The 15,567-nt window shown below is 44.7% G+C and overlaps 1 protein-coding gene across 1 annotated transcript in view; it reads left to right on the forward strand.

The window, feature by feature from the left end:
• Nucleotides 1-15,567, forward strand: part of pak1ip1 (PAK1 interacting protein 1) — a 149,005-nt gene that overhangs the window by 86,599 nt on the left and 46,839 nt on the right. Inside the window, exons 5-6 of the mRNA XM_072509556.1 lie at nt 4,539-4,591; nt 7,496-7,641. Coding sequence (XP_072365657.1) covers nt 4,539-4,591; nt 7,496-7,641 — 199 coding nt within the window. The remainder of the gene's footprint in view (nt 1-4,538; nt 4,592-7,495; nt 7,642-15,567) is intronic.

Below are 15,567 nucleotides of genomic sequence, written 5' to 3' on the forward strand. Positions count from 1 at the left end.
AAACCTTATACCTAAATGCACTCTGTATTCGGAATGAGCTGACGGCACATGGTTGCAGGATTACATAGATTTCATAGAATTTACAGTGCAGAAGGAGGCCATTCGGCCCATCGAGTCTGCACTGACTCTTGGAAAGAGCACCCTACCTGAGGTCGAGGACCGGCACTTGGAGTTAAATGTCCAAGGGAACTCGGTATTCCAAAAGGATAGGCAGGATGGAACAGGAGCTGGAGTTGCTTTATTGGTTAAAGATGACATCAAGGCTGTATTAAGAAATGAGATTGGCACTAAGGGCCAAGATGTTGAATCAATATTGGTGGAAATAAAAAAACAAGGGAAAAAACTCATTTTGTAGGAGTATTTTACAGGCCCCTGAGCTATACCTCCAAAGTGGGGCATAGTATAAACCAAGAAATAATGAGGGCCTGTGAGAAGTGCACAACGGCAATCGGGCATGATTTTAACATGCATATTGACTGGATTAAGCAAATTGGCAAGGGTAGCCTCGAGGGAGATTTCATAGAGTGTATGAGAGATTATTTGTTAGAGCAATATGTTATGGAGCCAACCAGGGAGAAGGCTATTTTGGATTTCGAATTATGTAACTAAGAAGGATTGATAAATAGTCTTGCCGTTAAGGATCCTCTTGGAAGGAGTGATCTCAGCATGCTAGAATTTCAAATTCAGATTGAACGAAAGAGGACAGAGTGCCATATTAGAGTTTTAGCGTTGGACAGAGGTAATTAATTATACAGGCCTGAGGAAAAAGTTGGCCCAAGTAGACTGGGCAAAAATAATTGAAGGTCGGACAGTTGAGGAACAATGGCGGATATTCATAGAGATATTAAACAACTCTTAATTCAAGAATATTCATGAGAGAAAGAGGAATTGAAAAACGTTCCATGGCTAAACAAGGCAATTCTGGTCGCCACACTACCAGAAGGATGTGGAGGCTTTAGAGAGGGTGCAGAAGAGATTTACCAGAATGTTGCCTGGTATGGAGGGCATAAGCTATGAGGAGCGATTGAATAAACTCGGTTTGTTCTCACTGGAACGAAGGAGGTTGAGGGGCGACCTGATAGAGGTCTACAAAATTATGAGGGGCATAGACAGAGTGGATAGTCAGAGGCTTTTCCCCAGGGTAGAGGGGTCAATTACTAGGGGGCATAGGTTGAAGGTGAGAGGGGCAAAGTTTAGAGTAGATGTACGAGGCAAGTTTTTTACGCAGAGGGTAGTGGGTGCCTGGAACTCACTACCGGAGGAGGTAGTGGAAGCAGGGACGATAGGGACATTTAAGGGGCATCTTGACAAATATATGAATAGGATGGGAATAGAAGGATACGGACCCAGGAAGTGTAGAAGATTGTAGTTTAGTCGGGCAGTATGGTCGGCACGGGCTTGGAGGGCCGAAGGGCCTGTTCCTGTGCTGTACATTTCTTTGTTCTTTGTTCTTTGTTTGACATACAGATTTTACAGACAGATATAGATAGGCTAGGATTTTGGGCCATAATTTGGCAGCTGAAGTTTAATGTCGATAAGTGTGAGGTTATCCATTTTGGCCAAAAACATAGGCAAATTATTATCTAAATGGAAAGCAGATTCAAAATGTGTCTGGGCAGAGGGATCTGGGTGTCTTTGTTCATGAATCACAGAAAGTCTGTATGCTGGTACAAAATGTAATAAGAAAGCCAAATAGAATGTTAGTGTTTATTGCAAAAGGACTGGAGTATAAAAGTCGAGAAGTGATTTGCAATTGTATAGGGTATTGGTGACACCACATCTGGGGTTTTGTGTCCAGGGTAGCATGGTAGCACAAGTGAATAGCACTGTGGCTTCACAGCGCCTGGGTCCCAGGTTGGATTCCCTGCTGGGTCACTGTCTGTGAGGAGTCTGCAAGTTCTCCCCGTGTCTGCGTGGGTTTCTTCCGGGTGCTCCGGTTTCCTCCCACAGTCCAAAGATGTGCAGGTTAGGTGGATTGGCCATGATACATTGCCCTTAGTGACGAAAAAAGTTGGGAAGGGTTATTGGGTTACGGGGATAGGGTGGAAGTGAGGGCTTAAGTGGGTCGGTGCAGACTCGATGGGCCGAATGGCCTCCGTCTGCACTGTATGTTCTATGTTTTGGTCTCCTTATTTGAGGAAGGATGTGGTGGCATTGGAAACAGTTCAGAGGATGTTTGATTCCGGGGATGAAAAGGTTGACGTATGAGGAGAGATTAAACAGTTTGGGCTTGTACTCACTGAAATTTAAAAGGATGAGAGGGGATCAGATCGCGGTATATAAAATACTAAAAGGGATTGATAAAGTAAGTAAACGTAAACCAAATGTTCCCCCTTGTGCGGCAATCTAGAACAAGAGGTCATACATATAGGTTGAGAAGTGGTAGATTTAAAACTGAGATTTGGAGGCACGACTTCTCGCAGAGGGTGGTGAATTTGTGGAACTTGTTGCCCCATAGTGCGATGGAGTCCAAATGTTAAATGGTTTCACAAGGGAGATAAAGAACGGGCTAAAGGGATATGGGGAACAGGTAGGGGGTGGCTTTGAGACCAGGACGAGATCAGCCATGATGTGATTGAATGAAGAAGTAGGCTGAAGGGCTGAATTGCCTACCTCTGCTCCTAATTCCAATGTTCGTATGTTAGCCCACCCAGATATCAGGAAACAGAGTAAACCAATGTCACTGAGACTCTGTCTTTCTCTTAAGGAATTCCAGTCTTCATCTTCTCCCTCAATTTTCTCTAAAGGCTGTTTCAACTTTGGTAACAACATCGGCCCACCTCAGAGTTTCAGTCTCGTCTTCTGGGATTCCATTCCCCTGTAAACTCAAGCTTCATTCAGCTCTTCGGCTGCACCAAATCAAACACTTCTGCTCTGAAGGGGTCCCTTTGCTCCAATGGAACAAGACAAAAGTTACCAACCTTCAGCTATCCCTGGGGAGCTCCACTACAACCTCCCTCCATTTCGGAAAAAATCCATTAACTGTTCACAAAAATCCATTCTCTGTTCCTAAATGAGTATTTGAAGTTCAATGTCTTTGAACTAGTCGGAAACTGCTGAACACTAAATTGGGTCAAATCTGAGCCAGGCCAGTTTGCAGTCCTGGATGTGGGTTCCGATTGTGTGCCACTGGAAATGCCATGCTGGTTTAAACTACCATAGTGTTGTATCAGATACCTGATCCATCATAATGAACAATCATAATCTCCATTCCACCATATTCTAATACAGGAATTGATCTGGCACCTATGGTTTTTTTGCATAGGGTGTGCATCAATTCAGATTAATTTTCTGATGCGATGCATGAATATTAGCCACCTCTTTCCTTCTTGAGTAAAGCAGTTTTCCACTTCATTGTTTTTAATGAATGTAAGTGTAACAAATGTAAGTTGTTGCCAGGGGCACTGGTTTACATCAACTGAATTAAATTTTCATTCTGTAAGGTAATATTTTTACTGCCTTATAAATTGCAGTCAGTTCTGTTCCTTTTGGAAGAGACATTGTGCCCTCTGCTCTTTTTCATCAATAGCTTAATGTACTATGTTAAAAAGTGATGGTATACAGTTCTGTTACAATTCCTCACAGTTTTACATAGGAACATAGAATATACAGTGCAGAAGGAGGCCATTCGGCCCATTGAGTCTCCACCGACCCACTTAAGCCCTCACTTCCCCCTATTCCCGTAACCTAATAATCTCTCCTAACCTTTGGTCACAAAGGGAAATTTTTCATGGCCAATCCACCTAACCTGCACGTCTTTGGACTGTGGGAGGAAACCGGAGCACCCGGAGGAAACCCATGCAGACACAGGGAGAACGTGCAAACACAGGGAGAACGTGCAGACTCCACACAGACAGTGACCCAGTGGGGAATTGAACCTGGGACCCTGGCGCTGTGAAGCCACAGTGCTATCCACTTGTGCTACCGTGCTGCCCAAGTTTTGCCTGGGTTGTTTGGCAGCTTCCCTTCCATTAGATTTAACACATCCCATTCAGGCCCTCCGAGCTAGCTCAGGTTATGTTGTCAACAACCCATTAAGCTGCAGTTGATTGGATAGAAACGTGGAGACTTGATAGTGTGAGTTGGCTGGGAATTCATTTTTTGGCATAAAAGTACAGCAGGCTTTTAGAAATAGCGAGTTTCGTTTCTGTTTTCGACTGCTTGTGAATTCATGTTCATTGTTACCATGCCCTGTAATTTCTTTGACGAACTTTTGGAGCATTTGCCCTCAAAATTGACATTGTCACCTTGTGGCGGTTTCGAAAAAAAGGATGTTAATGAAACGCTTTTCATCTGTGGCTGTTTTGGTGGTGTTCCAGCAGCCAAGGTGTATGGTGTAATATGATACTGCCTTGTACAACATTTCACAAGTTTTGTATACATTTCCTGACGAGGTACATAATAACTGTATCCTTGCGCTAAAGCAGACATGAAAGTTCAAGCTTAGCACCCATTTTGCATCGCTGTTTGGCACAAGTTTAAGTAGTTTGAGTAATGCAAATGTAATTGATCTAAATTACTTCTTTTTATATCGACAGAACATGGAATCTGATTAATGGAAAACCTGCATTCATCAAAAATATAAAGCAGAGTAAGTTTAATCTGTAATTTATTTAAAACATTTTATAGTGATAAAAGTGAGCAAACTTGGAATTTGATAGAATATATGTTTATTACATGTACTCCGGTCCAGTGTTATACAGTTCTAGCTCAGATACAAGCATCAAACATTTAAACTTCACCCCAAGGGTGCCACAGTGGTTAGCACTGCTGCCTCACAGCACCAGATACCAGGGTTCAATTCCAACCTTGGGTGACTGTTGAGTTTGCACATTCTACCTGTGTCTGTGTGGGTTTCCTCCGGGTGCTCTGATCTCCTCCCACAATCCATAGATGTGCAGGTTAGGTGGATTGGCCATTCTAAATTGTCCCTTCGTGTCCAAGGGGTAGGTGGGATTATAAGGCATAGGGGAGTGGGCCTAGGTGTTCTTTCAGATGGTCGATGTAGATGCGATGGGCCAAATGGCCTCCTTCTGCACTGTGGGGATTCTATGAACAAGATGCTCAGTGATCTGTCTGAATTTGCTTTTTGGTGTTTATATCGTCCTGTCTGCAAGCATTATTTCCTGTTGTCACAATATGGTTGCAATTTTGTTCCAATATTTTAGAGGGTTGCTGTAGATTTGATGAGCTGAATGGCCTCCTCTATTGTAGGAATTCTCTGGTTCTAGCTTGTGTAGTGATATTTGAAGCAGCATTATTCAACCAATTTTTCCATCATGCTCTCTTTTCAGTAAGACAGTTATTAATGCCAAATTCCAATTTAGAAGTGGACAGATCTGGCATGAGATTACCCACACATATTTCATAAAGAATCCTTTACAGTTGAGTTTAGGTGAAGAGACATTTTCTGGTCCAGTTTTATCTGCTTTCATCCCTTTTTTCATCCCTTTTTGACTTCCCTGAAGGTAAAGTACAGTTTAGGATAACAGCAATCTTTCCAATATCTTGAAATGGTCATTCTTGCTGTTCCCAGTTCTCCAAAGCTCCCCTTAATTGTAATGCCCTGATTGTTCCAAACCTGACATATCACAGATGGTAAATCAAATGTTTGACCTTTTGTATTACTGACTTGCTAACAGGCATTATAACAGGAGAGTGGAGAGGAGTGAGAGATACTGAGACAAGTGAAAGAAAGAGAGACACACAGACACATCAAGAGAAGCACAGCCAAATAAAAGAGGGGATAGTCAAATGATTATAGAGAGTAAGAGAGAGAAGAAGAGTTACTTAGCTGGACTGGATAAGTGACGGGCGGCACGGTAGCACAGTGGTTAGCACTGTTGCTTCACAGTGCCAGGGCCCCAGGGTCGATTCGCGGCTTGGGTCACTGTTTGTGCAGAGTCTGCACGTTCTCTCCATTTCTGCATGATTCACCACCCTCCGGGTGCTCCGGTTTCCTCCCACAAGTCCCAAAAGACGTGCTTGTTAGGTGAATTGGATATTCTGAATTTTCCCTCCGTACACCCAAACAGTCAGAATGTGGCGACTAGGGGCTTTTCACAGTAACCTTGTTGCAGTATTAATGTAAGCCGACTTGTGACAATAATAAAGACTATTATTATTACAGAGAGATAGGAGAGAGATTCACACAGGCAAATTGAGCAGAGAACAAAGAGACACATGCAGACTGAATGGAAAGCAATAAACTTTCATCCCATCGCTCTGGAAACATCTCTGGACCCTTCATAACTGAAGTGACATCATTGCACCAAGACCACCCAAGCCTCTTATATTTCTTTGCCTGAAGTTTATTTATTATGTACACAAGTGCAGTTAAGGCAAATATCAGATCAGTGTTGTCATATTTTTGGTGGCATTTATTTCTGTTACAAGTACCATAGAAAAGTTACAGCACAGAAGAAGGCCATTCGGCCCATCTTGTCCATGCCAGCCCGACGGCACCAGGTGCCCTTTCTAATCCCATCTTCCTGCAACTGGTCCATAGCTTGCAACACTTGAGGTGCAGATCTAGGTACATTTTTAAAAGAGTTTAGGGTCTCTGCCGCCACCACCAAATCTAGGCAGTGAATTCCAGACTCCCACTACCCTCTAGGTAGAAAGTTCTTGCTCATGTCCCCTCTCCATCTTCTGCAACTTGAATCTTTAATCTTTATTATTGTCACAAGTAGGCTTACATTAACACTGCAATGAAGTAACTGTGAAAAGCCCCTACTCGCCACACTCCGCCGCCTGTTCGGGTACACAGGGAGAATTCAGAATGTCCAGTTCAGCTAACAAGCTGGGAGGAAACCGGAGCACCCGAAGAAACCCACGCAGGAACGGGGAGAATGTGCAGACTCCGCACAGACAGTGACCCAAGTGGGAATCGAACCTGGGACCCTGGCGCTGTGAAGCAACAGTTCATGTCCTCTGGTTCTAGAATTCTCCACCAAGGGAAAAAATTATCCTGTCCACTCTATTTCTTCCCTCATAATTTTGCACACCTCAATTGAATCACACCATGCCTTCTTTGTTCCAAGGAAAATAACCCCAACCTCTCCTCGTAGCTACACTTTTCTAGCCCTGGCAACATTCTTGTAAACCTCATCTGCACTATCTCCAGAGCAATTACGTCCTTCCTGTAATGTGGGGATCAGAACTGCACACAATACTCCAGTTGCAGCCACACCAGTGTTTTATACAATTCCAACATTATATCCTTATTTTTATATTCTATACCTCTGCCGGTGAAGGAGAGCATTCCATATGCTTTCTTAACAACCTTGTCTACTTGAACTGCTGCCTTTAGGGACCTATGTACTTGTTCACCAAGATCTATTTCATCTAACCTTCTTAATATATTCCCACTTATTATGTACTCCCGATGACTGTTTGACCTCCTAAATGCATGACCTCACACTTGTCTGTGTTAAGTTCCATTAAATACCTGTACGTGAATATTCATGAATTCTATTTTACTTTGGTATCTTAGATGCTCAAATTGTCCAATGGTCCCCAAGCGGAAACAGTTATATTGTGGCTTCAAATAACCAGTTGGATATTTATACCCTGGCGACGGCCTCCATCAATAGTACCATCATGTGCAAGAAAAGGATCTCATCAGTGAAATTTATAACAGTATGTTCACATCAGTGTTCAGTATTCCATAACTTGAAGTATGTTATTTGAAGCTTCTATGTCAGAACCAAACTAATTTTGTAAACAGCTTATTTACTTATTTTACCTTAATCAGATGAAAGAAAGAAATAACTAAGTGTCCATGACAAGGGGTGGGAAGACAGTATTTTTCTTTTCACTTGATCTGTGTCATATCGAAAGGACAGGCAGATGGGCAAAGACGCAGGGTTGCGTTGTTAGTAAGGAATGAAGTTAAATCGATAGCAAGGAGCGATTATAGGATCAGAAGACATAGAATCTCTATGGGTAGAGTTGAGGTATCGCAAAGGTAAAAAGACCCTGATGGGAGTTATGTACAGGCCCCCTAGCAGTAGTCAGGATATGGGGCAGAAAATAAATCAGGAGATAGAAAAGGCATGTAAAAAAGGCAATATTACAATAATCATGGGGGACTTCAATATGCACATGGACTGGGAAAATCAAGTTGGTAGTGGATCCCAAGAAAAGGAATTTGTGGAATGTCGAAAACATGTTTTTTTGGAGCAGCTTGTGACAGAGCCTACTAGGTAAGAGGCAATTCAGGATTTAGTGATGTGTAATGAGGCAGACTTGATTAGGGAACTTAAGGTGAAGGAACCCTTAGGGAGCAGTGACCACAATATGATAGAATTTACCCTGCAGTTTGAGAGGGAGAAACTGCAACCAGATATACCGGTATTACAATTAAATAAGGGTAACTCCAAAGACATGAGGGAGGAGCTGGCCAGAGTTGATTGGAAAAGGAGCCTAGCAGGGAAGACAGTGGAACAGCAATGGCAGGAGGTTTTGGGGGGTTATTCGGGAGGCACAACCAAAATTCATCCCAAGGAGGAAGAAACATGCTGAGGGGAGGACAAGGCTGACAAGGGAAGTCGAGGACAGCATAAAAGCTAAAGAAAAAGCATACAAAGTGGCGAGGATTAGTGGGATGCCAGAGGATTGGTAAGCCTTTAAAAGCGAGCAGAGGACAACTAAAAAAGCAATAAGGGGGAAGAAGATGAAGTATGAGTGCAAGCTAGGTAGTATACAAAGGAAGATAGGAAGAGTTTTTTTCAATATATAAAAGGTAAGAGCGAGACAAAAATAGACATTGGTCCACTGGAAAATGTGGCTGGAGAAGTAATAATAGGAAACAAAGAAATGGCAGACGAATAGTTACTTTGCATCAGTCTTCACGGTGGGAGACACCAGTGGGCTGCCAGAGCTCCAGGAGAATCATGGGGCAGTGGTGAGTGAAGTGACCATTACTAAGGAGAAGGTTCTGGGGAAACTGAAAGGGCTGATGGTGGATAAATGACCTGGACCGGATGGATATCCCAGGGTATAGATGCTTCAGGAGGGATAGAGAGGGAGGAAAAAGGGGTGGAGGAGTTGCATTACTGGTCAGAGATGATATCACAGCTGTGATTAAGGAGGGCACGATGGAGGATTCGAGCACTGAGGCAATATGGAGAGAGCTAAGAAATAAGATAGTTGGGATTTTACTACAGGCCTCCCAAAAGCGAGCGTGAAGTAGAGGTACAAATATGTAGACAGATTATTAAAAAATGTAGGAGCAATAGGGTGGTCGTGATGGGAGATTTTAACTTCCCCAACATTGAATGGGGCTCATGTAGTGTTGGAGGCGTAGATGGAGCAGAATTTGTAAGGAGCATCCAGGAGAGTTTTTTAGAGCAGTATGTAAATAGTCCAACTCGGGAAGGGGCCATACTGGACCTGGTATTGGGGAATGATCACGGCCAGGTGGTTGAAGTTTCAGTTGGTGATTACTTTGGGAATAGCGATCACAATTCCGTAAGTTTTAGAACACTCATGGACAAAGACGAGAGTGGTCCTAAAGAAAGAGTGCTAAATTGGGGAAAGGCCAAGTATAACAAAATTCGACAGGAGCTAGGGAATGTGGATTGGGAGCAGCTCTTTAAGGGTAAATCCACATTTGAAATGTGGGAGTCTTTTAAGGAAAGGTTGATTAGAGTGCAGGACAGCAATGTCTCTGTGAAAATGAGGGATAGAAATGGCAAGCTTAGGGAACCATGGATGACTGGTCGAATTGTGAGACTAGCTAAGATGAAAAAGGGAGAATACATAAGATCTAGGTGACTTAAATCTGATGAAGCTTTGTAGGAATATCGGGAAAGTAGGACAAATTTCAAACGTACAATAAAGAGGTCATGAAATATCTTTGGGTAACAGGGTTAAGGAAAATCCCGAAGCCTCTTATTCGTATATAAGGAGCAAGAGGATAACTAGAGAAAGGATTGGCCCACTCAAAGACAAAAGGCAATTTATGCGTGGCGTCAGAGGAAATGGGTGAGATTCTTAATGAGTATTTTGCATCGGTATTCACCAAGGAGAGGGACATGACGGATGTTGAGGCTAAGGATGGATGTTTAAATAATCTAGGTCAAGTTGGCATAGAGAAGGGGGAAGTTTTGGGTATTCTAAAAGGCATTAAGGTGGACAAGTCCCCAGGTCCGGATGGGATCTATCCCAGGTTACTGAGGGAAGCGAGGGACGAAATAGCTGGGGCCTTAACAGGTATCTTTGCAGCATCCTTGAGCACGGGTGAGGTCCCGGAGGACTGGAGAATTGCTAATGTTGTCCCTTTGTTTAAGAAAGGTAGCAGGGATAATCCAAAGAATTATAGACCTGTGAGCTTGACGTCAGTGGTAGGCAAACTGTTGGAGAAGATACTGAGGGATAGGATCTACTCACATTTGGAAGAAAATAGACTTATCAGTGATGGGCAGCATGCTTTTGTGCAGGGAAAGTCATGTCTTACAAACCTTTTTTAAAAAATAAATTTAGAGCACCCAATTTTTGTTTTTTTTCAAATTAAGGGGCAATTTAGTGTGGCCAATCCACCTAACCTGCACATCTTTGGGTTGTGGGGGAGAAACCCATGCAAACACGGGGAGAATGTGCAAACTCTACACGGACAGTGATCCAGAGCCGGGATCGAACCTGGGAACTCGGCGCCGTGAGGCAGCAGGGCTAACCCACTGCGCCACCTATGTCTTACAAACCTAATAGAATTCTTTGAGGAAATGACAAAGTTAATTGATGAGGGAAGGGCTGTAGATGTCATATACATGGACTTCAGTAAGGCGTTTGATAAAGTTTCCCATGGCAGGTTGAGCGTTTGATAAAGTTTCCAATGGCAGGTTGATGGAAAAAGTGAAGTCGTATGGGGTTCAGGGTGTACTAGCTAGATGGATAAAGAACTGGCTGGGCAACAGGAGTGGTGGAAAGGAGTGTCTCAAAATGGAGAAAGGTGACTAGTGGATCCACAGGGATCCGTGCTCGGACCACTGTTGTTTGTGATATACATAAATGATCTGGATGAAGGTATAAGTGGTCTGATTAGCAAGTTTGCAGATGATACTAAGATTGGTGGAGTTGCAGATAGTGAGGAGGACTGTCAGAGAATACAGCAAAATATAGATAGATTGGAGAGTTGGCAGAGAAATGGCAGATGGAGTTCAATCCAGGCAAATGCGAGGTGATGCATTTTGGAAGATCTAATTCGAGAGTGGACTATACGGTCAATGGAAGAGTCCTGGGGAAAATTGATGTACAGAGAGATCTGGGAGTTCAGGTCCATTGTACCCTGAAGGTGGCAACGCAGGTCGATAGAGTGGTCAAGAAGGCATACAGCATTCATCGGACAGGGTATTGAGTACAAGAGCCAGCAGGTCATGTTACAGTTGTATAGGACTTTGGTTAGGCCACATTTGGAATACTGCGTGCAGTTCTGGCCGCCACATTATCAGAAGGATGTGGATGCTTTAGAGAGGGTGCAGAGGAGGTTCACCAGAATGTTGCCTGGTATGGAAGGTGCTAGCTATGAAGAAAGGTTGAGTAGATTAGGATTGTTTTCGTTGGAAAGACGGAGGTTGAGGGGGGGACCTGATTGAGGTCTACAAAATTATGAGTGGTATGGACAGGGTGGATAGCAACAAGCCTTTTCCAAGTGTGGGGGCGTCAATTACAAGGGGTCGCGATTTCAAGGTGAGAGGGGGAACGTTTAAGGGAGATGTGCGTGGAAAGTTTTTTATGCAGAGGGTGGTGGGTGCCTGGAACGCTTTGCCAGCGAAGGTGGTAGAGGCAGGCACGATAGCATCATTTAAGATGCATCTGGACAGATATATGAACGGGCGGGGAACAGAGGGAAGTAGATCCTTGGAAAATAGGTGACAGGTTTAGATAAAGGCTCTGGATCGGCGCAGGCTGGGAGGGCCGAAGGGCCTGCTGCTGTGCTGGAATTTTCTTTGTTCTTGACTACAGCCCAGGGTTCTAAAAGTGATAGCTGAGGAGATTGTGGAGGCATTAGTGATGATCTTTCAGGAATCGCTGGAGGCCGGAAGGGTCCCAGAGGACTGGAAAGTGGCTAATGTAACACCACTGTTTAAGAAGGGAGGGAGGCAGAAGACAGGGAAATTATAGGCCGGTTAGCCTGACTTCGGTCATTGGTAAGATTTTAGAGTCCATTATTAAAGATGAGATCGCGGAGTACTTGGAAGTGCTTGATAAAATAGGACTGAGTCAGCACGGCTTCGTCAATGGGAGGTCATGTCTGACAAATCTGTTAAGATTTCTTTGAGGATGTAACAAGGAAGTTAGACAAAGGAGAACCAGTGGACGTGATTTATTTAGATTTCCAGAAGGCCTTTGGCAAGGTGCCGCATAGGAGACTGTTCAGTAAGTTAAGAGCCCATGGTGTTCAGGGTAAGATCCTGGCATGGATAGAGGATTGGCTGACTGGCAGAAGGCAGAGAGTGGGGATGAAGGGGTCTTTTTCAGGATGGCAGCCAATGACTAATGGTGTACTTCAGGGGTTAATGCTGGGACCACAACTTTTCACAATATACATTAATGATCTGGAGGAAGGAACCAAAGGCATGTTGCTTAGTTTGCAGATGATACAAAGATCTGTAGAGGGACAGGTAGGATGGAGGAAGCAGGCGGGCTTCAGAAGGGCTAGGAGAGTGGGCAATGAAGTGGAAAATGAAATACAATGTGGAAAAGTGTGAGGTTATGCACTTTGGAAGGAGAAATGGAGGCAGAGACTATTTTCTAAATGGGAAGATGCATAGGAAATCAGAAGCACAAAGAGACTTGGGGAGTCCTTGTTCACGATTCTCTTAAGGTTAACGTGCAGGTTCAGTTGGCAGTTAGGAAGGCAAATGCAATGTTTTTTTAAATAAAGTTAGAGTACCCAATTCATTTTTCCAATTAAGGGGCAATTTAGCGTGGCCAATCCACCTAGCCTGCACATCTTTGGGTTGTGGGGGCGAAACCCACGCAAACACTGGGAGAATGTGCAAACTCTACAAGGACAGTGACCCACAGCCGGGATCGAACCTGGGACCTCGGTGCCGTGAGGCAGCAGAGCTAACGCAAATGCAATGTTCGCATTCATGTAAAGAGGGTTACAATACAAGACCAGGGATGTACTTCTGAGGCTATATAAGGCTCTGGTCAGACCCCATTTGGAGTATTGTGAGCAATTTTGGGCCCCGTATCGAAGGAAGGATGTGCTGGCCTTGGAAAGGGTCCTGAGGAGGTTCACCAGAATGATCCCTAGAATGAAGAGCTTGTCGTATGAGGAACGGTTGAGGACTCTGGGTCTGTACTCGTTGCAATTTAGAAAACTTACAGGATACTGCGTGTCTTGGATAGAGTGGACGTGGAGAGAATGTTTCCACTTGTAGGAAAAACTAAAAGCAGAGGACACAATCTCAGACTAAAGGGGCGATCATTTAAAATCGAGATGAGGAGGAATTTCTTCAGCCAGAGGGTAGTGAATCTGTGGAACTCTTTGCCACAGAAGGCTGTGGAGGCCAAATCACAGTGTCTTTAAAACCAAGATAGATAGGTGTTTGATCAATAAGGGGATATGGGGTTATGGGGAAAAGGCAGAGAATGGAGATGAGAAAAATATCAACCATGATTGAATGGCGGAGCAGACTAGATAGGCCGAGTGGCCTAATTCTGCTCCGATGTCTGTGGTCTTATGCCCACTCCAGTTTTGTTTTTTTAGCTTCTGTTTGTTCCTTTGGAGCTTTAATTTCTCAATTTGACATTTGCTATTTTGTTCTTTTAGTTTCTTTCCCTTTTTTCTGTACATGTTTCTATTCTTGTGGGTTCCTTCTTTGGCTCTTATACATCCATCCCATACAAAGTGGGAAAGCCAGTAATATCAGATACCAGTGCAGGGTGCTTTAAGTGACCCTGGGTATCTGAATGATCAAGAATAAACTCTTTTAAGAAAACAGCAGTTTTACAGTGATTTAGGATTGAAATTGCTCAATGATGAGCAGGCCCTTCCTTTTTTTTTTTAAAAGGAGTTACTCGTAAAATCGTGAGAATGCATAATTTTGTGGTAAACAAAAACGGTTTGGAGGAAATTGTAGCTGGTCCGATTAGTAAGTTTGCGGATGACACCAAGGTTGGTGGAGTAGCAGATGGTGTTGAGGATTGTCCAGCGGATACAGCAGGACATAGGTAGGTTGGAGACTTGGGCAGAGAAATGGCAAATGGAGTTTAATCCAGTCAAATGTGAGGTAATGCATTTTGGTAGGTCTAGCATAGAGAGGAAATATATCAAAACTCGGAGGAATATAAAAAGTCAGAGAGATTTGGGAGTACAGGCCCATAGATTTTTGAAAGTGGCAACACAAGTGGACAAGGTAGTCAAGAAAGCATACGGAATGCTTGACTTCATTGGATGGGGCATAGAGTATAAAAACTGGCACGTCAAGCCAGTTGTACAGAACCCTGGTATGGCCGCACTTGGAATATTGCGCACAATTCTGGTCGCCACACTGCCAGAAGGATGTGGAGGCTATACTGAGGGTGCAGAGGAGGTTTACCAGGATGTTGCTTGGTCTGGAAAGTGTTAGCTATGCGGAGAGGCTAAATAGACTCTGACTTTTCATTAGAATGACAGAGGTTGAGGGGTGACCTGATAGAGGTCTGCAAGATTGTGAGGGGCATAGAGGCAGGCACTCTTTCCCAGGTGGGAGGGGTCAGTCACCAGGGGGCACAGGTTTAAGGTCCGTGGGGCAACTTTTAGAGATGTGCGAGGCAGGTTTTTTTTTTAACAGAGGGTGGTGAGCGCCTGGAACGCGTTGCCATGGGAGATTGTGGAAGCAAATACATTAACAGCGATCAAAAGGTATCTGGACAAATAGATGGATAGGATGGATATAGAGGGATATGGCATCATATAGGGTGGTATTACCGGTGCAGGCTTGATGGGCTGAAGGGTCTGTTTTTGTGCTGTATTGTTCTTTGTTCTAAAGAACACTGGGCGGGATTCTCCGAAATGGAGGCAGAATGTTCGCGCCGTCATGAACGCCGTTGAGGTTCACAACGCGCGAAACGGCCCCTATCCCGACCGATTCAGGGCCCGATAATGGGCTAGGAGCAGCGCCGCGTCATTTACACGTGCCAGACTTGGGGCGCCGCACACATGACGCAGCCGGCGCCGCATAACTGGCGTCACCCGCTCATGCGCGGGTTGGCCGGCGCCAACCAGCGCATGCGTGGTTGCCGTCCTTTCCGAGTCCGCCCCGCAAGAAGATGTCAGGCGGACCTTGCGGGGCTGCGGAAGAAAGGAGGTCCTCCTTCAGAGAGGCTGGCCCGACGATCGGTGGGCACCGATCGCGGGCCAGACCCCATTTGAGGCCCCCCTGGTGCAGGATCCCCCCCCGCAGGCCGCCCCTCCCCAGCGTTCCCGCTCTGTTCCCGCCGGCAGCGACCAGGTGTGGACGACGCCGTGGGGAACCCGCCGTTTTGGGCTGGCCGCTCGGCCCATCCGGGCCTGAGAATAGCAGGGGTGCCGGAGAATCGCCATTTTGGGTGTCTCGGGCGATTCTCCGG

Source organism: Scyliorhinus torazame, chromosome 6, assembly GCF_047496885.1.
Source record: "Scyliorhinus torazame isolate Kashiwa2021f chromosome 6, sScyTor2.1, whole genome shotgun sequence".
NCBI classification, from domain to species: domain Eukaryota; kingdom Metazoa; phylum Chordata; class Chondrichthyes; order Carcharhiniformes; family Scyliorhinidae; genus Scyliorhinus; species Scyliorhinus torazame.